The sequence below is a fragment of the Staurois parvus genome, unplaced genomic scaffold (assembly GCF_062004578.1).
Source record: "Staurois parvus isolate SC_StPar_1 unplaced genomic scaffold, SC_StPar_1.0 ptg000684l, whole genome shotgun sequence".
NCBI classification, from domain to species: Eukaryota; Metazoa; Chordata; class Amphibia; order Anura; family Ranidae; genus Staurois; species Staurois parvus.
In genome coordinates, this window is record NW_028318480.1 from 2109202 (window position 1) to 2134242 (window position 25041).

The 25041-nt window shown below is 42.1% G+C and overlaps 1 protein-coding gene across 1 annotated transcript; it reads left to right on the top strand.

Moving 5' to 3' along the window:
* The first annotated feature begins 547 nt into the window (after positions 1-547).
* Positions 548-24219, top strand: LOC149447493 (uncharacterized). Its single transcript, XM_089652510.1, has 3 exons — positions 548-886; positions 16901-17005; positions 20169-24219. The coding sequence occupies exons 1-3, from the start codon at positions 835-837 to the stop codon at positions 20372-20374; spliced, it is 363 nt and encodes a 120-aa protein (XP_089508636.1). The 5' UTR covers positions 548-834; the 3' UTR covers positions 20375-24219.
* The last annotated feature ends 822 nt before the right edge of the window (positions 24220-25041 follow it).

Below are 25041 nucleotides of genomic sequence, written 5' to 3' on the forward strand. Positions count from 1 at the left end.
CACTTGTAAGTAGCGCACTCCTTAACCTTGTACATAGCACACTCCTCATGTCTGCACTTTGCTCGCAGCGCACTGCTAAAGCCTTGCACTCCATGTGTAACACACTGCTCAACTCTGCACTCTGTACATAGCGTACCCCTGAATTCTGCACTTTGTGCATAATAAACTGCTGAACCCTGCACTAAGTACGTAGCACACTCCTGAAATCTGCATTCTCTATGTAGCACACTGGGGGGGGGGCTGTTGTTGATTATGTTGATGTCGAGTGTTGCGATGGGGGCGTGATGGAGTTCCTGCACATATTCTTTGAGAAGAAAAGCCCTGTAGCCTTAGGCCTCACTCAAACTTGTATTTGTAACTGCTCCACGTCTACTGCATGCACTTGAAGACAAAGCTGCATTTTGTGTTGAGACGGGGTCAGGGGTGTAGCAGATGGTGGGGCCAGGGTGTGGTCAAAGGGGCCCCATCAGATAGCCTGTATGGGGCCCAATGATTTCTAACAGCTGCCCTGCGTATACATACCAGCTGCAACAGGCAGATACAGAATCATATTTACTTATTTATGTAATATTAGAGTTCCTGAGTTAATTTTTTTACCCAACAGAATCTTGATTCTGCATTGAACAAGACAGTACACATTATTCACTCTAAGCATGGAAATCTGTATCTGTTATGTAACTTTTTTTGAGCATCACTAGGTGGAGTCTTTCTGACCAGGACAAACCCTCATATAAAAGACATTTGGAAGTCTGGAAGCAGCAGAGGAAGAGAGAAAAAAGGAAGACGCATATACCCGAAAGTGTGGTTACACTGAAAGTTTTCTTTAGTAAGAAAATGAACAAGTGGATTGTAATTTGCTTTTTTGCACTCCAGGCCTGTCATCTGGGTAAGTCTGCATAGAATGTATAGGGTTTTTTTTTACCATTAATATATTATTGGGATGTAATATGTTTTATGTACTTTAGTAATGAGATTTTTTTTACAAACATTAAGTTTTTGGAAAAGGATACTTTCGTAGGATCACTTAAAAAGTGTTTATTTTATTTTTTACATTGTTAAGACTCTATGGGGGAGATTTACTACAACTGGTGCACTCAGAATCTGGTGCAGCTGTACATGTTAGCCAATCAGCTTCTAACTTCAGCTTGTTCAATTAAGTGTTTGCAATAAAATCTGGAAGCCGACTGGTTTCTAAGCAGAGATGTACAAGATTTTGCACATTCTAGTTTTAGTAAATAGCCCCCTATGTCTGACTTTACTAATATTTAAATTAAATCTATTTTTTAGTACGTTTACAAAAATGTCAGTATATTGGTTCCATATCTGGGAAGTGTTGTATGAATATTTTAATCTAAAACTTCAAATCCAAAGTGGCAGACATATTTAAGAAAACATTTTACTTGGTTTTAAAAAAAAAAGTTTATTCAAGTACATATTCTTAACTAAATGAAAAAAACAAAACAAAACAAAAAAAAACTATCTTCTATTGCACCCAGCCTCCTCCAAACCTCCATTTTTTTTCCGACATCATGTTAGAGAGTGGCTACTTTGTTCTCTATGGTCCCACTATTTGTAGGAACATAGCCATCCTTTTTTGCGCATTCCCGAAATGGAATAGGGATTGGATTTGAAGTGTGCACTTAACTGCAACTATCATGCACTGCTCATTCCAAACAAATGTAAGTGAGAGTGAAAGGAAATGTCTGGGAGCTCACGGGACATTAAATAGAGACATAACATAGATTACAGGGCCATCGAGTAGTGGAATATTTTTGGTGAATAAGGATATTATTCAGTGTCACCTAAAGATGCATAGAGTCTTGTGGTGTCTCTTAGGATAAATTATCAGTCCCCTTTTCACAGATTAGCCCTTCGGATTCTGAAGGCAACCAGACAAGGCATAATAAAAAGAAAAATAGAGATCTAGTTACAAAAGTTCTGTTGTCAGATTTACCCGAGATTAACTAAAGCAAAATTATGCTGTACAGTTTAAAAGCTTTTATTTGTATAAAATGTATATTTTGCAACTAAACATCCAGTTCAAGGTATACCCATGAAACAATTTTTGCACAGCACTAACTTCTCCCTTTCTGACTATTCCTACATAACCAAATATTTAAATATAGAGAGTTGTATGAGTAGAGCTGATAGTGAGGGTGTGTCCCATCTCTGTTTAACCACATCTGCTAACTGGTAAACTGCAATATATTACATTTTGTTGTTGGGTTTAGAATCACATTAGGAAAAATTCCAGCAGCGATTTCTGGTAAATGTCACAGGTTACACAAATGACTCAACCAAAGGCTCAAAAGATGAAAGAGGAAGGGGCAAAGTCAACTTTAGAGGAAGCATCGAGATTTGTACATAACAATAGGTGCCAAATGACTGTGAGGTTTTATGGTAGTTATTTTAATCTGAAAACATATGACAACACATGTACAAGTATGATGAAATGAAAGCTGCTAAGAAAAACTAGCTGCTACTAATACTTTGTTCCTTTTTTAAAAAATAAATATACTTTTAGGTGTTTTTTTATCTACTCAATTGATTTGAGCTAAGCTATTTTAAAGTGGTTGTAAAGGCTCAAGGTTTTTTACCTTTTTGCATTCTATGTGCAACAGTGCCCCCAAGCCCCCTCAATACTTATCTGAGCCCCATCGAGATCCACCGCTGTGCATGGTTTCTGCCTCTTCATTGGCTGAGACAGCAGCAGGGGAGCCATTGGCTCCCGCTGCTGTCAATCACAGCCAGGCTGCCAATGAGGAGAAAGAGGGGGCGGGGCCAAGCTGCAGCTCTGTGTGCTGCTTGCTACGGGGGCACCTGACAGAAAGGAGGAGCCAGGAGAGCCTGTGGGGGACACGAGAAGAGGACGATCCAGGCTGCCCTGTGCAAAATCACACAGAGCAGGTAAGTATAACATGTTTGTTATTTTCTGGGGAAAAGAATAATCTTTAGTTTTGCTTTAAGCTTAAAGCATTGGTTGAACATTAAACTGAAACCAAATTCTGGTTTTAAAAAAAATGATATTCAAGTATTTATTGTTAACACCAAAAAGTACTTTCTATGCTCTCAGCCTCCTCCAAATTGTTTTATTTTTGGCTGCTGTGATCTGACTTCCTGTTGCAGGGTGGCTACGTTCATTCTCCCACTGTATGTAGGACTGTAGCCACCTCTCTTGCTTGCTTCCAATATGGATAAGGGCCTATACACTCTGGGATGTGTAGTGTGCATAGAGCAGTACTTGACTGCAACTAAAATGCACTGCTTGTTCCAAACAAATAGGAGTGAGAGTGAAAAGGAGTGGTTCAGGAGCTCACAAAGGATGTAATAAGGAGGCAGAAAAACACATAGATTACAGGGCCATTAAATAATAGATATTTATGGATTATTTTGGAGAATAAGGATATAGTTTAGTTTAGCTATTCTCAACCAGGATTACATTGAACTCTAGGGATCCTCTAGAGGTTTTTAGGGTTTATTTGAGCTGTGGCTCCTATTTATTGGTGCCTACATAGTTCCAAGGTCAACATCACTTGACAGAGACAGCAGCATGACATCAATGATCTTTCTAGTTGTCTGTAAGGGTGGCATTCTGATGGCCACCACTGTAAGAGGGAATTTCATTCCTTTGACCACCAATGTAAGAGGGACATTTTTCCTATTGACCACAAATGTAGGTCACATTATCCCACTGACCTCCAATGGTTTTAGCAGATGTAGCGCCCTCAAGTGTAGATAGTTTGTTAATTGCAGTTAAAGGTTTAGACAGAAGGTTATTTCATATTAGACTGGTGGGCTCTACAGGTCAGTCCTCTGATACCTCCACTGCTCTAAAAGCTTGGAGAAGTTTCTTGAAGTCAGTAGGCGGAGGTAATGAGGGGCTGATCTGCATATTTTTCTGGGAGTCTGACCAATCCCAGGCATTAGGCCTGGCAGTGTGGCAGACTGGTTCATAAATATGGCAGAGCCTGGCCAGCAGGGGAGTTGGGTGGAAGATGGATGGTTGAAGTGTTGCTGTGTAGCCTAGGAGGGGGCCCTGGAGAAGATGGGTTCTGCCTCCAGGCTTGAGGTTGAAGGAAGGAGGAAAGCTGAAGGAGGGAGCGCCCTGCAGTTCACTGGGGAAGGACAACCTGGATAGCCTGGAATAGAACAAGCCCAGTGGAAGGCCTCTAAGCAGTTCTATCCACAACTGCAGGACAGGGACAGTGTGAGTACCTCTACACCCCCAGGGTCTGTAAGAAAGAAGCCTGCTGGATGCAAGTTCTTGGCATGTCTTCAGGGGACCGTTTAGAGCTTAGAAAACAAAGGGTGCAATATCTTACAGTTCATTTTGTTTGGAAAGCCACAGCAGACTGACACTAAGTAGAAAAGCCTGTCCCCTGCCAGCATACCACAAAAAAGGACCCTTTCTCTCTGTGTGGAGGCAGTGATCTCATAGTAGAAATCTAACCTAAAACTTTCCATTCAGCAGGGAGCATGAGCTTTGCTGGTTGGAGAGCTCTAGATCTGATTCGGCTGCTGGGATATGTAGGACTGTTATGTTAGTTATAGAGCGTGTCGAAAGATGGGGATTCTTCAGGTACATGCGGAGAGGACCAAAAGTTTGGGGAGAGTGTTATTCACCTTTTCGTTGTTTGTGAAAACGTGAACTAATCTCTTAACCTCCCTAGCGGTATGATTATGACAGTATTTCTGTGCTCAAAGCGGTACATTTTTTTGCATGGAAATATGTCTTTTTTTCATTCTAGACCTGTAATTTTTAGGAATAACTCACTGAAATCTGTCCGAACATGAGTCATAAAACATAATAATACATTTAATTCAATAATATAATCAAACCAAAAACACTGAAATTTGAAATAGAGCGCCAAGTTCGCACATCACTGAGCTTAGTCGCAAAATCGTTTTCAGTGTCTGTTGACGAATTTCCCCACGAATCATTATCACTCAATTCTGCAAGTGGTTCTCATTTACTATCGCTGTTCTCTAGCTGGTCTAAAACAGCTTTTGACCTAAAGGGACGCTTTTTTGATGCCATGGACTTTTCTCAGTTTCCAGGCAGAAAGAACAGTAAAAGAGCATGCAGGGCACAGGACAAAGCACTAGGGACAAAATGTATGTGAAATGGTTAGATACAGTAATGTTTTACTATGTGTTTTTAGTGTATTGAGTGAATGTCACTATTAAAAATTTTTAATTTCCCGCCGGTTCCGTCCCGCGTAAGTCCCGTATGTCCCGACGCTCACAGGGACCGGAACCCGGAAGACGGATGCCAGCATCGGCCGGAGGAGATGGCCAGGCACGCTGCAGGGGGGACACCGCAGGAGCGAAGGACAAGGTAAGTGCAAGAGGGAACGCTGCAGTGTAATCCCGAGTGTAGCTCGGGGTTACTGCTTTTGGTACTGAAAGTTTACTCCAAACTACAGTCGGGAATACCGCCAAGGAGGTTAAACCAACTTCTCTGCAGTCCTTAAACTGATAGGCTGTACTTTTCAATCAGAGCTTCTTGTATTACATAGACAGAAATTAGCCATAATAATCTACACAATAATTGCCTAATATGATTGGCGATAGCAGTGTGTTGCCTGTATGTAGGAACGTATTATTAATTTATTAATGGGGCTACCCTACAGCTATACCTATTCCATGGTATTACCATTTCTTAAACTCAGGAGTAGTCACTCTAAAAGAAAGGACTGCCTGTCCTTGATGCTTTTACAAGGCTTCAATATACTGTAGTATAAAAAAGCATAGAAAGGATACTTCTCTGAAAGAATGGATTGCATGCAGAGACATGGGAAAGTATATCCTGATAACTTATAGTGAGGTTAGCCAAGAGGAACCAAAAAGCCTTCCATTTAAACCTAAGTTTAGTAAAAAAAAAAAATAGAAAATCAGTACAAGAGATATATTATTTACTTTCACTGTGACATGTCCCTTGTGCTGTTATCTTCTGGTTTAGTTGAAATTTTCCTCCTCCGCTGTCCTCCACCACCCTGCCGCCGTTATGTTTCTGATGCGTCGGGGAATAAAAGAACAGAGGGAACTGTAACAGGCATTCATCGAGAATGCAAACTATGCCTGAACTTGGATGAAGTCCAGGGGTATATGGTATGCCTGAGGTACTGTAGAACGTTAGGACACTCTCCTTAGCAACTATGTACAGAAACATGAATAGCAACAGTCTCTCTTTAAGGGGTGATAAAGCCCCTTTAGTGTACCTCCTCAGACCCTGGATAATTCCTTCTCTTCACCCAGCTGCCTGAGGATATGCTTGGGCAGGGGACTCAGAAACTGCCAATTTAAAGCAGCAGTCCTGGATGAGAAGCTAGTTGGGTTTTCGACCTGACTGCCCTCTCCTCCTATCTGGCCCACTGGGTGTAAGAGTACTCACACTGTCCTTTCCTGCCAGCATAGTGGTTGGTAGCTGGTTTCAGGCCTTTTGGTGGGCTGGCTCCTTCACTGCTGCTCAGGATGTCCTCCCTAGGAGACGGTGGCGCAGTGGAGGTCCTCTTTTCTAGCAACTGCCTGTAGGTTGGCCCCCTCCCTTGGGCCCCCTCACAGGTTTCAAAATCCAGCTCCTCACTCCACCTTCCACCCGACATTCTCTGACTCTGCTCCACCACATTTGAGGGTTGCTCTGGTCACCATACCCAGCCTTCTGCCAGCGGATTGGCCAGGTTCCCTCAGATTTGCAGATCTAGGCCTCCTCCCCTCCTCCACCCCTCCTCCAGAAAGCTCTGGAGAGGTAGGAGGCTCCAGAAGCCCTGATTCGATCCTCCTAGCCTGACCTGAGGTGAACACCTTCCTCACTTACAGGCTAACTTATCCCAGGCTGCTACTCAGCCTCTGTCTAAAACAATAAAAAAACAAACAGCCTATCTAGCTGACTTGGAGTGCGTTACATATATTTAGGGACTGATATCAGTTATTCATAATACTACCCCTGAGAATGCCTTTATCTGCTTTTCCCTCCTGAGGGATGGAGCTTTCTTCAGGAATCAGGGTCCAGGGTCACCATCTTTTTCCTGGACTGAGATGCCATCTCAGAGATGACACAATCATGTAAATCGTGTGTGTAGGCAGGTGCAGTCTGTTTTCTCCACTGCAGGTGGTGCTCAACTGAGTGGTACCACAGCTTGGAGAGGAAGCCAAGGGAAACCTGGGTTCTTTGTGGTTTCCTGGGTCATGGAGAAGCCTTCTTGTTGGCTACGCTGCATTCATGTGACCTTTGGCAGCCATCTTGGGTCAGTAGGGTCTCTGTAAGTCCCTGCCCCTGGGTTTTGGTGTGCATTTTTGCAAAGTGGGTAGAGTAGGGAGAGGGACTCCATTTGACAGGGAAAGTGACTAGTGGCAGAGAAAGGTTCTTGATGAGTAGGGACAGGCTAGGTGTGACGGGAGTGACTTTTGGGGGTGGGGGGACCTCTGTATCATCTCCCCAAATCATTATGTTTAACCCACCCTGTGCCTGTTAAGGGTTACAGGGTGTGTATGTGAATGTCTGAGTCTTGTGTGTTGTCCTTTGTCTAGGGCACATGGCTGTCCATTGTCTGTTTACCATGTGCTACCCCCCATTGTGCTGTGTCTCTCTGTCTAGTGAACTATTATGGGATGTACTGTTTGTGTATTGGTGTGGGGGTTGGTCAGTGTCCTTTGCCACATGGTTGCATCCCATTGTTCTGTGTCTAGTTGGATGGGGAGGGGTGATGAGGTGTTTCCTGCCTATACTGTAGCCCTTCCCACTGAGGGTGGGCTGATGATGTATGTCCTGTCCCTGATTGTCTTTCCCCGCCCTCTGTATAAAACATGTTTTGTGTACAATAAAGTTAGTTGACTTCCTGTTTTAGTAGGAGCTGGGTGTCTGTCTATTTTCCTGAGGGATTCCGAGGGTGTGGTCCGTGGATGGTGTTCGGACAGGGGAAGTTGTGCTATAACGGAAAAACTCAGTGCGGTCTGGGTTCCGGTTCCGTTACACTAGGGATTTGCTATCCCTGAGGAAGCCTCCCCTTTGGGACCAGACTGGCCAGGCAAAACTCTGCTGTTGGTACATCTCTTTCTTCTGCATTTGAACTGAACTGTGAGTGTTTTTCTCCAGTGGCGCTCTCCCAGCAGGTACAGCAGACCCCAAACTTGGCAAGGTGGTAGTTGCTTGGCTGGCAGATGACTGACAGTTGGTGCAGAGTAGCCTGGTGGGCATGTAGATAGCACATGACCAGTAAGGACCAGCATTCTGGTCAGGAGATGCTGAGCAGACAGACAAAATAGGATGCATGGTCAGGAAAGCCATGTCAGTAACAGATGGTCAGAACAAGCATGACAACAGGCAGGAGAATGGTCATGTTACAGGCCAAGGTCAGAGTCAGTGGAGCAGGTAAATGAGCAGGAGGCAGAATGGAATCCATTGTAGGCAGCACAGTAGCTAAATGGTTAGCACTTCCACCTGTCAGTACTAAGGTCGTTGGTTCAAATCCCAGCCACAGCACCTCCTGCCTGGAGTTTGCATGTTCTCCCTGTGCCTGTGTGGGTTTCCTCTGGATACTTCCGTTTCCTCCCACACTCCAAATACATGCTGATAGGTGAATTGGCTCCTGTCTAAATTGGCCCCAGTATGTGTATGTGTGAATGTGAGTTAGGGACCTAGGATTGTACGCCCCTTGAGGGTTAGGCACTGATGTGAATATATATATAATGTGCAATATATATATGTAAAGTGCTGCGTAAATTGACAGCGCTATATAAGTACCTGAAATAAATAAAAGACAAGCAGGGCAGGTAGCGTTCAAGCATGGTCAAGACAAGCTGGGTCAACTACAGGTGACAAGTACAGGAACTGCTAAAGGAACACATGGGACACTGTGTATCAGACAGTGATCTAGTACAACTGCTGCACTTAAAAAGTTCATTTGTTGCCAGAGTCAGTGGCTGGTGCAATCGTGCTTGCACATGTGCACGTCTCTGCACCGTAAAACGAGCACCCGTAGGCCCACTCCTGCGCATTTTTTATGCACCTCAGAGCTTCATCTGTACTATGGCCAGCCCCTCCCTGACGCCAGCTCAGGGAGAGCTGGGGGACCTATTTTCTGAAAAGAACTGGAGCCAGTTCAAAGGGGATTCACTAAAGACCTGGCCTGCTGGTATTGGAAATGGCATCCATGTACACAGGGACATTGAGAGTATAGGCCTGAGTGAGAGACTATAGTGACTGTTGCTGCTTAACCCTTTGAGCACTTGCTCTAGAGTTGCAGTTGCTGACCTAGGACTGCTCCTGTTTTTAAAGTCCCTGAGTTGTGTGTGTTCCATTGCTGCTAGTCCAGAAGGGAGTTACCCCAAAGAGTCTGGTTAAGCCAGAGGGTGTCCTCTGCTACTTTTCTTACTAAATTTGGAGTATCCTAAGTCTCACCCTGCACCCCAACCAAGTTCAATGCGCATTAAACCTAAAAAGGCACTCAATGCCTGGTTATTGTGTGTGAGACTAGAGGAGCTGCTGTGTGCCTATCTGCCATGCACTTACTTGGGAATAGAATCTGGGACAAATCTGCGAGGCCCGTCAGGGGTCTGTGCTACATCATTTATTGTTAATAACACCTGTTCAGTACATCATATCCACAGTGAAAAAAATGTTTTGTATGTTAGGCTAGTTTTGGGAACTATGTTCTTTTTGAATATTCAAAGCCCTTGTAGTGCTACCCCCAAAGGAGCCACTGGATTTTGGGCGTATTTCCCCTTTAGAGTACCCACAGCCAGGCAAACAGTATTTTCATGCACTTCCAGAAGGCTCAATAAACAGTCCAGAGGTTTTAGTTTTTTTGGTGTTTATTTTAGGAACGATGAACTTGGATGGAGGTGCATGGGATACCCCAAACTGAAGAAACATTGTAGAAGTATGTACAAACAGTTGAAGACCTACTAGATATATGCTCTAATTCAGTATGCAAGCTGTTGCACAGTTGTGGGAGCAGTAGTGCAGAACACACACACAAAAAAAAAAACACACAAAAAAAAATACCAGTTCCAAAAAGCTGTATTAAGGGCACAACAGCCTGCTGTATTGCATAGCACTTGGCTGCTCTAGTCCCAAGGTTGTAGAATTAGTGTGCTCCTGGCTGTCTTGCAATGCACTTGAGCCACACTCTGTCACAGACATGTGTGGTATTGCACTCCACTGTCTTCTCCCTCCCTTAGGGGTGATGGATGATTTGTTACTCACTCAGTCCCTTAGGAAATACCCAGGATCTAGAATAGCTGTTGTCTTGGCCTCCACTGGACAGACTGCTTCTGGCTTGGCTGTGGGTCTGCAGCAAGTCTTAGCTGAGTCCTAAACTGGATGAATTACAGAAGCTCTCCTGTTGTTCTTCCCTCTCTCTCAATTTTCTCCTCCCTTTGCCCCAGGGGAAGAGTCCCCCTACACAGGGGTCCCTCCAAGTGACTGGACCCTGGACTCTGCTCCCAGACTGCCAGGCTTCAGAGCATTTATGGGTTGCTTCCCCACCTTCTGGGCATGTGTCCCCAGGGATTGATGGAAGGGCCATAAATATTCAGGCTGCTAGCCATACTCTCCATCCCACACTCCAGAAGACAGGGGTAAGTAACAGGCCAGCAACCTGTGAAGCTCTGCACAGCCTCCAAAACAAATAACCAGAGGAGCAAAATTTAATTTGCCTACACTCTAGCATCCTAGGGGGTACTATACCTGAAGATCAGAAAGTTTTGGTAACTGTATCATTTATCTTTCGACTTGCAGCTGAAAACTTAAATTGAGAATAGGTCAAGGTCTCAAAGTTTATTTGGTTTAGCTTCATAAATAACCCTGTTATGGCTGCAATTTATTTAACAAAATCAGACTATAGTGATTAACCTACATTATCCATTTGTGGAAATGTATTCTGGCTGTATTATTATAACACAATAGGATTCAGCTGTGGTTGTTTATTCAAATGGATCTGATGGAGAATTCCATCATTATATGTAAGCCCTGCATGGCACGATTGTTCCAACACAGAGGAATGCAGCAAATTAGTTTTGATTAAAAACATCAGTGTGGAAAGGTTAGGAGTGTTTCTGTACAAAATTGGGTTGGGTTGACTTATAACGACAGGAGGTAATATTCAATTTCATTCTCTAGCAATCAGCAGGCTGGTTTGTGGCTTCTCAGATGTAAGATTATATTTAACTTTTTCGCTGCCAGAGCCATTTTGTGTTTTTTTGTTCACATGTGTAAAAAATAATTTTAGGCTGGAAGATTACATAAAACCGAAAACATTTGATGTTTTCTGAAAGCAGACACCTTAGGGAAATAGTAGTTCCAATTTTTTTTTATTATTAATGCAATGGTTTTGAAAGCACAATATTTCCATAAAAAATACAGTAAAGTTAATTTGAGGGCACACAAACACAATAAATTACCCATTTTTTGGTAAAATATAAAAGATGAGGTTGATCCTAGTAAATAGATACTCAACATGTCAAATCTTAAAAACGAGTGTGCCCTAGGGTTGCCACCTCATCCCTTTAAAACTGAACACATAGTAATTACACAGGTTCTGAGGCTAATTTATTGCAGATAAGGCACTAAGTGAGTTTAATTACCATCTTAATCAGCCACAGATCCTGTGTAATTGCTATATGTTTTAAAGGGATGAGGCGGCACACTCATTTTTAAGATTTGACATGTTGAGTATCTATTTACTAGGATCAACCTCATCTTTTATATTTTACCAAAAAATGGGTAATTTATTGTGAATGTGAGTTAGGGACCTAGGACTGTACGCCCCTTGAGGGTTAGGCACTGATGTGAATATATATATAATGTGCGATATATATATATGTATATATTGCGTGCACACTTTAGTACTTTATATTTTCCATAGGCTGTAAAAGCTCCTACAGGTCATCAGTTTAGAATTAGCCATGAATACTGGGAACAGAAATATTGCTTTCACTCCAGCATGCACAGCAATATCTAACCTGTGTAATGTATTCAAAGTTTTCTTGCATAGGCGCCCTAATGTGTGCATTTACATCAGGGTTGCCAGCCATCATTAAATTTACTGACAGCTTGTAAAATCAGTGATTTTACAACTGTCAGTAAATGCCCATAAAGAAATTTTAACTCAGTAAAAATCAGTAATTTTTTTTAGGCAGGTTAGTGTTGGATCCGCAAGTGTAAGAAAGAACCGCTTTACAGCTTGATGCAGCACCAGCAGCCACTTATCCAGGCAGAGTTTGGAGCCAGTTGGGATTATTTTTAAATAGAAGCTGACTGAAGCCAGCGGACATATTTGCCAATCTGGCTCCTCTAGTGCTGGCTGCAGGGTGATCTCAGCTGTGCTCCGCCTGCCACTATTCTGCATAGATAGGTAGCTGGAACCCTGTGCTTGTCTGGTGGCAACAGCTCCTGAAGCCTGTGCCCACGGCCCCACGTGCCCTGCAGCTAAACTACACTCTCCTCCTGAGTAACCTATCCTGCTCTTCTACAGCCGTAGTTCTCTATCAGGTACTGTCAAGGAGTAGAGCACTGTACTGGGGGATTTGGGGCAATTTGAAGGAAAAGGGGGCACCCCTGTACTCTGTGCACTGTATGCAGCGCACCCCTAAACCCTGCACTCTGTACACAGCGCATACCTGAGCCCTGCATTCTGTATGCAGCTTACCCCTGAACCTCGCATTCTGTGCAGAGTACCCCTGAAACCTTCGATCTGTTTTTTTTTGTTTGGCCCTTTATTATTGCCCTCTGTTAGTCTAGGTTCACACTAATGGTTCAAACGGAAATGCACAGCAGTCCATTTAACATGATTTCCTATGGGACAAGTTCACATCTCTGCATTTTCACCCGCTCCAATTTTTGGAAAGGGTCAGGGACTTTTTTAAATGCAAAACGTTGCGTTTTTGGTTCTATAAACTTCAACAGATATGCTGCAGAAAATCATGTAGTGCATTTTTGATGCGCTTTGATTCTTTTTTTGTGTTTTTGACGTGCTTTTGATGTGTTTTGCATTTTAATCTGCCCAGCAACAAGTTGAAAAAAAAAACAAATCACGGCAAAAACGCATGTGTAAAAATGCAATGCAGAAACAGATCAAACACAAACTGCATAGCTGTGAACCTAGCCTTACTGTTCTACAGATAACCCAAAATGTAGAATTTTTATAACTATCAGGACAAATAGAGAGGTTGACTTTCCCTAACGTTTGCACAGATGGCAATACCTGACAGGTGCTCTAAACCCTCTCCACTCTGTGGAGAAAGAAAAATAACATTTTGCCTTTAGTTACACTTTAATTTCTCAACAATGCTTATAGATGCAGAGATGAATGAGGGCTTGTTTTAAAGAGCTGTTACTGCTACTGTTTTTGTAACCGCTTCCCACCCGGCCATTGTATATAAATGGCTGGGTGGGACAAGTACTGTTCTGACTGAACATACTTGTACATCCTGTCAGAACTGGGGCCGTGCAGCAGAGCGATTCCTTGATGGCTATGTCCCTTTGGACACAGCACATCACAGATAGGGACATGGGCTCTCTAATTGGCCCTCCTGATCATGTGATGGCTCTGTCCAATTACGGCCATTACACAATGTCAACAGAGTCATGTGCCTCTGTTTCATCTCTCTTTCTGAGCTCAGTGAGGAGGAGGATCACTGCAGTCTGTCAGCGATCTGCGTGTAGCTGATGATGTTACTATGCAGTTACACACTGATCCCACAGAGTGTAGCCATCCCACATGAGTGCGCCAAGCACTATGTGTCCCTGTCTGTGTCCCATCAACATCTGTACCAGTGTCTCATCAACATCTGTCACAGTGTACCAGTGCATAAAACATCTGTCACAGTGTACCAGTGCTCCATGAACATCTATATAGCATCCTCTATTGCTTAGATAGGTAAACTTAGTTTGGCTCACAGAGTAGCTGAAGTCAGAATGTCTGTGGGGTTCAAGCTCAGATCAAGCCTCCATCACCTCCCTCTGGTTTTGGAGGTCCATGGAAACTTCTAGAAACTAGTGGGTGGGAGTGTAGGGGCAGGGATCTGAATATTCAGGAGGTTGACCAATCCTCAGGCAGGAGGCTTGGCAGTGCAGTAATGTGCACCCATAAATATTGAAAAGCCTAACCAGCAGTTTGTTGAGTGTGGTCCGGCGGAAGATGGAGTGCTGAGAATTGAGAAGCCTGGGAGGAGACCCTGGGGAAGGGAGGCTCTACCTCCAGGCTGCAGCTGAGGAAGGAAGGAGAGGAAGATGGAGAGAGGGATCTTCACTACCTTACAATCTTATTCAAGAGACACCCTGCGTAGCATGGGAAGACCAGCACAGCAGAAGGCCTGAACAGCTGTCTTATCCAAGGCAGTGGGATACAAGGAACAGTGTGAGTACCTCTGCACCCCCAGGGTCTACAAGGGAGACGGCTGCCAGATGCAATATCCAGCATGCTTTTATTAGGACAGTGGCACAAGCTAACCTACATCCCTTGCTCTGGGATACTTTACAAGGTAGCCAGGTGAGCTGACATTTTTTCTGGAAAGTAATGGGACTTTGTGAGTTTCACCCAGGGGACCTGGATCTCCTAAAAGAGGAACCTTTGAATTGATCTTTTAGAGACTGATGTTATTCCGGAAGGAGTACAGTCCAGGATGTTTTTTTGTACATAGTGAAGGAAGTTTGTCCTCAGATTGTTCAATCAAGTCAAGTTGGGCATCCCATATCTCCTTATCCCTATCCAAGTTGGTTCCCCCTTAATAAAACAACAAAAAATAAGTCCATTGACTGGTTACTGACCACGTGAGAAAGAAAATACATGTTGCCTGGCTGTGCAGGAATAGGGGGACCCCAAAATCCAGCTGTTTCTTAGGGGGTAGCTCTACATCTGCAATAGTGTTCCACTTCAACATGAACATCTGTCAGTGTCCTACTGCAACATCAACATCTGTCAGTGTCCCTAGTGGATCATCAACATCTGTTGTTGTCCTTAGTGGACCTTCAACATCTGTCACAGTGTACCACTGCACAAAAACATCTGTTACAGTGTACTAGTGTCCCATCAACATCTGTCACAGTGTACCAGTGCACAGAAACATCTGTCACATTGTACCAGTGCACATCAACAGTGCTCCATTGCAACATCTGTTGGTGTCCCATTGCAACATCAACATCTCTCTGTGTCTCTAGTGGACCATCAACATCTGTCAGTGTACCCGTGTCCCATCAACATCTGGCATGTTGTACCAGTGTCCCATCGACATCTGCAATAGAGTCCCATTCTAAAATCAAGATCTGTCAGAGTCCCTATTAGACCATCAACATCTGTCGGTGTCTGTATTGGACCATCAACATCTGTCAGTGTCCCTAATGGACCCTTAACATCTGTCGGTATCCCAGTGAACTATCGTTTGTAGTCAGGAAATTGGATGTGCAATTTATGCTCCTGTAATGCCTTGGATTTTGACCGTCTCTGTGTGGCTGTGAAAAAGTCTCACACATCGCCATACTCAGTAGGAGTAGCAGAATGTATTATAGGGTGTATTTCTTAGTATGTCCATGCTATGTGTTAGAAATCTTACAAATTGCCAACTTTGTGTAAAAAAAACAAACAAAAAAAAACAATTGACTTTTTCATTTTCTTTCCACATTTTTCAAAAACTTGTGGCAAAAAAAGACATGTTCCAAAGACTCAACAGAAAATACATTAGGGTGTTTTCTTTCCAAAATATGTTCATTTTGTGAGTGTTTTTATTGCCCTGGTGCTCCAGGGCCTTCAGAAGTGTGATAAGTAGTCAGGAAATTAGAAGCGTAATTTATGCTCCTTGAAAGCCCAAACGTGCTTCTGGGATTTTTGGCTCCTCTTTGTGGCTAGGCTGCAAAAAAATCTCACACCTGTGGTATCCCCTTACTTGGGAAAAGTAGCACAATGTGTTTTGGGGTGTAATTGCAAGTATGCCTATGCCGTGTGTGACAAATAAATTGTTAAAATGACAATTTTGTGGAAAAAAAACTAATTTTATTTAATTTCTTAATTTCCCAAAGAACCGTAGGAAAAAATTACAACTTAAAAAACCCATGATGCCTATTACTAAGTACCTTGGACTGTCTACTTTCCAAAAAGGGGTCATTGGGGGGAATTTGTGCTGTCCTGGCATGTTAGGGCCTCAAAAATTAGATATGCACTCCGTAAATCAGGTGTGATCAATTTTCAGTGATATGCACCATAGCTTGTAGACTCTATAACTTTATTTTTACCAAAGAAATGCAGAAGCATACATTTTGGTCACAATTTATGAAGAAAAATTACTTATTTGCAAAATTGTATTACAAAAACTAAGAAAAACAAGTTTTTCTCACCAAATTTTGTTTATTTAGCAAAAATGAAAAACACATTGGTGATTAAATACCACCAACAAAAAGCTCTATTTGTGTGAGAAAAATGATAAAAATTTCATAAGGGTACAGTGTTGCCTGACTGAGAAATTATCATTCAAAATGTGAGAAAGGTGAAAATTGACCTGGGCAGGAAGGGGCTGAAAGTGTCCAGTATTGAGGTGGTTAATGTGCATAATCTGGATTTTTTACATACTCAGGCTGGAAACCTTCTCCAAAGCTGGCTGTGCCATCACAGCAACTCCTCATTGACTTTAGTGAGGCCACACTTCTAGTGCCTCTAGTGTAGTGTATCGTCCCAATCATATCTAGGAAGAGTCACTATGTAGGACTGGCTAGCACTGAATGTTTCTGGCCCAAGAAATGAAACACTGCCGCCATCAAAGAGAGATAAGTAATCTTCTGGCTGAAAATGTATATATACTGCTTCTATTTGCACCTGTATATGTGTCAAAAAGGAGACTGATCCTGCGCATAGTGTTTTATGTACTAATATTGTCCTCTCAATATGATATTTTGTGTTTATTCCAACAGGTGGCGCACTGGATTGTTACACTTGCCCATTTGGCACCTGCTTTGCCCCTACAAAAAAAACCTGCGAGCTACTTCAAGTGTGCAAGACAGAGACTGCAAGAACAGGTACGTAACTCTAGATTTAGCGATGACAAACACCTGTTATGTTCAAGCTAACACACTTCTGTGGTTTTGGGGGATTTCCCACATACTTCTTGTGGTGTCTACAGAAGAGAAAGGGAAAACTCTATAATAGGACACGGCAATAAAAAAAAAACCTGACAGCGATTTTACCAATTCCCTATTTAAAGTGGAACTGAGTATCTGAGAAACTAAAAAAAAAAAAAGTTTAAACAATAAAATATAATATAATAACTATAATATAATATACCTTCCTATCTGTTAACATAAGGCTTAAAAACATTTAATGTAAGTTATCTAAGCGTAAACCTACTTCCACTGCAACTCTAAGATCTATACTAACTATCCTGTAATGGAAAGATGTCTATACTTACCTAATCTAAGGGTGCTCTGGTATGGTCATGTGACCTCCCCAGCAGCCAGCTTCAGGGGAGAGGAGATGGCAGCGACAATGGTTGCAGTTCCCGGGCAGTTATGCCACCCGTAGACTTACTATGAGGCATCTGTTGTCCACTGTCCCCCTTCTCCACTGAAGAGATGACCGAGTGCCCTTAGATTAGGGAAATAAGCACATATTTCCTTTACAGGGTAATTAGTATAGGGCTTAGAATGGAGATGAGGGCAAGTTTTAGCTTGGATAATATTAGCCTGGACTTCTACTTTAATGCTGATTTAAAGATTTTAGTTCCACTCCAATCCAAAACAAACAAAAAAAAAGTTTTGGCTTTACATATACAATAACCCCCTTAACCTGTCGGGCGCCGTCCCAATAAATAGGCCATGACACCTGAGGCCAGTAGGAGTGGGCTCCCAATTGTGTGGCACTGTGATTGGCTGCACCGTGCTGACATCATCAGGAGCTGGTAGGATGGCTTCCGATGGTGTCAGTAGCTGACTGTGACGTGTCCTTGAAGGTTCAGTCATAGTTCTTGGGGTGTAGATGGAGCATGCCCCGGATCAAGACAGTGCCATATACAGGTGAAACTCGAAAAATTAGAATATCGTGCAAAAGTTCATTTATTTCAGTAATGCAACTTAAAAGGGGAATTAATATATGAGATAGACTCATTACATGCAAAGCAAGATAGTTCAAGCTGTGATTTGTCATAATTGTGATGATTATGACTTACAGCTCATGTAAACCCCAAATCCACAATCTCAGAAAATTAGAATATTGTGAAAAGGTGCAATATTCTAGGCTCAAACTGTCCTACTCTAATCAGCTAATTAAGCCATAACACCTGCAAAGGGTTCCTGAGCCTTTAAATGGTCTCTCAGTCTGGTTCAGTAAGAATCACAATCATGGGAAAGACTGCTGACCTGACAGTTGTGCAGAAAACCATCTTTGACACCCTCCATAAGGAGGGAAAGCCCCAAAAGGTAATTGCAAAAGATGTTGGATGTTCCCAAAGTGCTGTATCAAAGCACATTAATAGAAAATTATGTGGAAGGGAAAAGTGTGGAAGAAAAAAGGTGCACAAGCAGCAGGGATGACCGCAGCCTGGAGAGGATTGTCAGGAAAAGGCCATTGAAAAGTGTTGGGGACTTTCACAAGGAGTGGACTGAGGCTGGAGTCAGTGCATCAAGAGCCACCTCACACAGACGGATCCTGGACATGGGCTTCAAATGTCGTATTCCTCTTGTCAAGCCGCTCCTGAACATCAAAGTCAGAAGCGTCTTACCTGGGCTAAAGAAAAACAGACCTGGTCTGTTACTCAGTGGCCCAAAGTCCTCTTTTCTGATGAGAGCAACTTTTGCATCTCATTTGGAAACCAAGGACCCAGAGTATGGAAGAAGAATGGAGAGGCACACACTGCAAGATGCTTGAAGTCCTGTGTGAAGTTTCCACAGTCTGTGTTGATTTGGGGAGCCATGTCATCTGCTGGTGTTGGTCCATTGTGCTTCATTAAGTCCAGGGTCAACGCAGCCATCTACCAGGAGATTTTGGAGCATTTCATACTTCCTTCTGCAGACGAGCTTATGGGGATGCTGACTTCATTTTCCAGCAGAACTTGGCACCTGCCCACACTGCCAAAAGCACCAAAACCTGGTTCAATGACCGTGGGATTACTTGCTTGATTGGCCAGCAAACTCGCCTGACCTGAGCCCCATAGAGAATCTATGGGGCACTGCCAAGTGAAAGATGAGAGACCTGAGACCGAACAATGCAGAAGAGCTGAAGGCTGCTATTGAAGCATCCTGGTCTTCCATAACACCTCAGCAGTGCCACAGGCTGATAGCTTCCATGCCACGCCGCATTGAGGCAGTAATTGCTGCAAAAGGGGCCCAAACCAAGTACTGAGTACATATGCATGCTTATACTTTTCAGAGGTCCGATATTGTTCTATTTACAATCCTTGTTTTATTGATTGCATGTAATATTCTCATTTTCTGAGATTGTTGATTTGGGGTTTTCATGAGCTGTAAGCCATAATCATCACAAGTATGATAAATCATGGTTTGAACTATCTTGCTTTGCATGTAATGAGTCTATCTCATATATTAGTTTCACCTTTTAAGTTGCATTACTGAAATAAATGAACTTTTGCACGATATTGTAATTTTTCGAGTTTCACCTGTAGATGCACAGGCTGGGTGTTAATGCCCACATGTCATTCTGAGATACGTATGCATATTGCTGTTGTAAATAAGTTAAAAAGAATTTCTCCCTTTTGCCCATTCATGGATGGGAAAAGCGACAATTTTTTTGATAACCCAACCCTCTTCCCCACTAATACTTGTCTTCATCTTGCTCCCCCATTGCTCCATTTTATGTTCTTTCCAGGGAGAATCACCCTCTCCATTTGTCTTGGTGACCTTTGTCAGTGGGATAATAAGTAATGGAAGATCAAATATTTTATGGTGGTCACCAAAACAGGAAGAGAGAGGAAATATTCCATTGAAGATACTTGTTTGGTTGCAGCCATCTAAAAGGGAATTTCCACTCATGTTAGAGATCGTTTATTTCCTATAGTATCTCCAAGGCAGGAAAAAAACATACAGAAAACAAAAAAGACTGATAGAGGTTTCAATCCTTTATTACATTATCTAAAACTAAAACAAAAATGTTGGCAATACATACACCTTAATGAGTTTATATGTACAATGACTTGCTTGCATTGTTTATCTCCTGTGTATTTTGATGCAGGTGACCTGTATTTAAAGAAGAAGTCCTGTTCAGCGCTCACACAGTGTGTTGGAGAGTCTGAAGAAACCTACATGAATACCATTAAAGTGAAAACCACGTCTGAGTGCTGCATCACTGACCTTTGCAATTCAGCTGTTACAACCTCGGCCTCCTTCGCAACTGCCATTGCTGTCCTTATGTCCATGTGGGTGGCCAGGCTCCTCTGAGCTCCCTCCACACCTACTCATCTCTTTTCACCTCAGATAAATCTGTCCCCAAGCTCTTTTTTAATATTTTTTTAAGATACTTATGTTAAAGTAACCATCTTGCAAGCCAAACTAAACAACACATACCTATTTTCAGGCATACAGTAATGTCACTTAAGCCCTGTGCCCAAAGCTGGATTGCCTAATAGGGGTTGATATAGTTCTTGTTGCTGCCCCATAATTACAATCTGTGTTGGCTCTGCCAAGAGTCCCAGGATTTTAAGAGGAAGCCATATTGTAATCTTAAACAATCATGGTTGAGTCATGTTTTTACCCCCCTTCCTCCCCTACGTATCCTTCCTTAAACTGAAAGGCAATGGATGGGGGATGTACACATGCTGCGGCCACGTCAAAAGGTATTTCCCCTCTCACGTTCGGTAGGCAGTACCACCACCAAATGTGATCTTTTCAAGCAAATGAGGCCACACTGCAACCTTCCCACAACTGCTTGCAATGTACTCGACTGAAGTCTGGTGTTGTAGTGGTGCATCATTTAAAAGTTTAAAACAGGTGGTAAGGCTTCAACATACCACCTCCTCACTGCCTGTCAAATGCCTCTGAAAAAGCGGCTTGCACATGGACCGCTTTTCAGAGGTGCTTCTTCAACAGCAGCATGTGTAAACCTAGTCATGGGGATTTTTTTGGAACCAATGCAGCCTTAGTGAAGTCTTTGTTTAATAAAGGTTCAGCCCTTTAGTGCATGTGACTAGTGCATTTTATAGCGTACCTGTCAATATCTTGCACAGAAGGCCTGACTCTAGCATCCATAGCTAAATAACAAAAATACATACATTTAATTTCATAGGTTTTCTTTTTTTAATTTTAGAATTTATCAATAAAACAAATATTTTTAGGGTATTATCAGAGCCAAATATATTTTTTAAAAACTTGTAATGTTCCCGTACTATGTTTCTGCAGGATAGTCCTGTGTTTGGCCCAGAGGGCATGCTAAGAGCATTGATATTTTTTTCTATAGCAGTAAGATTTCTCCTCCCATATTTTTCCTGAGAATGATAGTAAATATGCCTAAACATGGCTTAAAGCAACACTAAACTCTGGTTTAAAAAGAAAAGTTCTATTCAAGTATGTATTCTTAACTTTAAAAACTATCTTCTATTGCTCTCAGCCTCCTCCAAATTCCTTTTTTTTGTTTTGTTGCTGTGATCTGACTTCATGTTAGAGGGTGTCTACATTAATTCTACATGGTCCCACTGTTTGGAGGAATGTAGTCACCCTCTCTTGCTTGCTCCCGAGATGAACTAGGGACTATGGACTAATCTGATTGTAGTGTGCATAGAGCACAAATGGAAGTGAAGATCAAAAGGAGTGGTTCAGGTGCTAACAGAGAATAATACAAAGCGGCAGAAAAACACAGTAAGAATTGATTTAATAAAAAAACAGATCAGAGGGTCATAAAATAGTGGATGTGTATGGATTTTATTTTTGTGGAAAAACAGGAATAATTGTTTAGTGTCACTGTAAGCTAATCATACTGCTGAGATGTAGGCCTCTGTGGTGCCTGAATGCATCTCCGTTTATCCTCAGATCAATTCCTGTGTTCTGCAAAGTCCCTGGACTTAGACAGAAGCTTAGGCTTTTAAGCTTTGCATAAAGGCTTGGCCTGAAATCCAATGGACTTCACTGGGACACAGAAAATGATTTGAAGAACAGGTGCTCTTCAGCTGAACTATTTGTCTGGACAATGCTTAGGACCTGTCAAGTAATCAAGGAGAGATCCATTAATATTTGGTGTGCTGGTGCTTATAGGCTCCAGAATTAGACCGAAAGTGCACTCAGTAATCACCACAGTAGCAGACCTGGTCTGACATGCACCTTCTCTCCCTCTGCAATACAGAGATTATTGTGATAAGGGGTTTGGCTGTTACTCAGCTCTGCAAGTCCAAAACACTGCAGTGTGAGAGCAGAAACAACATTTTCACTGACAAAAAAGGAAAATAAAAAGATAAGGTTTGAGACTTCAACCGGAAATCAATGCCCCTTGCACACGATGAGAAAATCAAACAAGAAATAACACTGATACACAGCTTTTGAGAGACATCACAACAGTTCATGCAAAATTATCCGAAGGGACAATTTTCTCGTACAATACCGGAACAAACAATTTTTGTTTAATCAATACAGTAGTTGTATAAAAAAAAATCATAAGACCAAAACTACGCATGCTTGGAAACAAAAGAATACATTACAATAAAATACATAACATCACTTCCAAAGTTGTATTCTGTCATACAAGAATTTTCGTAACTTTAGTAACTTCTTCATTTTTGATGTGAGACTAGCATGCAAAAATATTCTCATCATGTGTACGGGGTCTAAGTCTTTGTGGGTGTCTGTATCACAGCACAATGCATGATGCACTGGTATGTTTGCCTTCTGCATTTAGAAGGCTTCACTATGCAGCAGCAAGACCCTTTACAGCTTTAGCAACTTAGAAGCTAAAGGAAACATGCCCTGAGAAAATATGGAAGCTGCCATTGCTTATTCTTCTGAAAATTATAGTTTTCTGACATGTGTTGCTCTCATGTCCTTTCTAGCATTTTCAGATGTAGGTCAACAATGGCGACCTCATTACAGGTTGCCTTTATTTTGTAAATAGCCATTATCTCAGCTCATGCTTAAACATTTGCTAATTTAATAATCACACTTGGCAATGACTAACAAAATGAAAACTCAGTTGGTGAAATTTTAATGAGAACAGAGACTTTCACAGGAACTAATGGGAGTGATATGACTTTCATGGCATCACTGATGGTAGACTTCTGTATTCTGTTATTGGCATGTTTAAAGCAGAATTCCAGGGAAACAGCTACATGAGCAGATAAATACCTATATAGGGGCTGTGTTACCTACAAAATCCTGATAATTACACACAGCCACACAGCAAAGCCACGTCAAGCAGGAGAGGGGAACAAATGATTCTTTGCAGCAGTGTCACTTTTACTTACTGATGACCTCCTCCCTCATTACATCATCCTATACAGTTCTGCATAATGCTCCATCTCCTGCCATCTCATTGGAATGCTAATGATCAGCACTACTAAGGTTAGATCCACCCTTCTCTAAGTCCACATTCTACCCCCTTGCTTACAGAGCAGACCCCCCCCCCCCCCCCCCCCCCCCACCACCACTGTACGTCTGCTTTCAGCTTTTCATTTTAAATACATATATTTGACAGTTGCAATAGCTGCAATTGCAATAGCTGAATGAATTAAAAAAATATTGATATTTAAAGCAATGTATGTGTGATCTAAGGGTGTTTTTATATATTTATCTGGAGGACCTAAACAACTTTGTTGGTTGTATATATCAGAGTGTTTAAAGGAAGACTCTGGGGTTTAATAAAACTGGAGAGTGCAAAATCAGATGCATAGTAACCAATCAGCTTCTAGGTTTCATTGTCAAAGCTTCATTGAACTGAAGATAGAAGCGGATTGGCTACAATGCACAGCTTTTGAACTCTCCATTTTTAGTAAATCTCCCCCATTTCATATCCACGGTAGACAAATTTCCTTTTTATTCCCCCAGTTTGGAAAATAAACTGAACATCTGGTTGGTTCCTTCAGACATACAGTATGTATAAGTAGCACCTACTCTGTTCTGCTAGTTATCACTGCTTTATATATTCCTCAGACGTATCCCATCCTACGTTATGGTTATTATGGCAGCCTCTGTTTTTAATCACACACTACCTGATTGTGTATTATGAATAAGCTCTCCTTGTTTGTTTATAATGTTTTGCTTTTTATTTTATCCTATGAAAAGAATAAAGACAATTCTATGTTCTAGTTACCTGATTTTTTTTTAGCAGTCAAACCATATTTCTATTTTAATATAAGATGATTTTAGTATATTTTGAAGGGATGCAGTTAAGATTTACCTCCTGTAAAATTATGTCCGGCCAAAGACACACAGCAGTCTGTAGAGGGAACATTGATTAGTGTAAAAGCATTGATCTCTATTAGCCTCATGTATCATGTTCCTAGTTTTGTGTCTTCTGTAGCATATCACCAGATAAAAATGTAGCATGTCCACACTCTCTAAAACAATAAACAATATAAGGCGCCGCCAAATAAGTGTATCACTTTAATTAAAAACAAGTAAAGGAAAGGGTTAAAATACACACATAAGAATGAGAGTAAATGGGCATATCATCAGTCCTTATTCGCTGGCAAGCCTCGGTGAACAGTGGATGGATGGATGAGATGTATCCTTAAAACAGCTCTGCAGGATACAATTAATAAAGCTGGACTCTGTCAGAATGCAGATTAAGTCCGTATGACAGGCTGGGGTTTATTTACTAAACCTGGTTGACTCAGAATCTTGGGCACCTGTGCATGGTAGCCAATCAGCTTCTAACCTTAGCATGTTCAGTTAAGCTTCAGCAATAAAACCTGGAAGCTGATTGGTTTTTATGCAGAAGTGGACAAGAGTCTGAGTCAACCAGGTTTAGTAAATAAACCCCGCTGTGTCTTCCTCCAGCAGCAAATATAGCCACACTGGAGTGCAAGCCAGCACTAGGACCGGAATCAGAAGTAACGTCGGGACTTATTGACATCAAAGCATGATGGGTGGTAACATGTTTCCTAGCCCACAATCGCTCCTTTGTC

What these genes read in the sequence shown, in the direction of transcription:
- LOC149447493 (XM_089652510.1), top strand. Translation starts at nt 835, where the DNA reads ATGAACAAGTGGATTGTAATTTGCTTTTTTGCACTCCAGGCCTGTCAT. An exon ending in ACTCCAGGCCTGTCATCTGG is followed by an intron (nt 887 to 16,900) that starts GTAAGTCTGCAT and finishes TTATTCCAACAG; the next exon opens with GTGGCGCACTGGATTGTTAC. An exon ending in GACAGAGACTGCAAGAACAG is followed by an intron (nt 17,006 to 20,168) that starts GTACGTAACTCT and finishes ATTTTGATGCAG; the next exon opens with GTGACCTGTATTTAAAGAAG.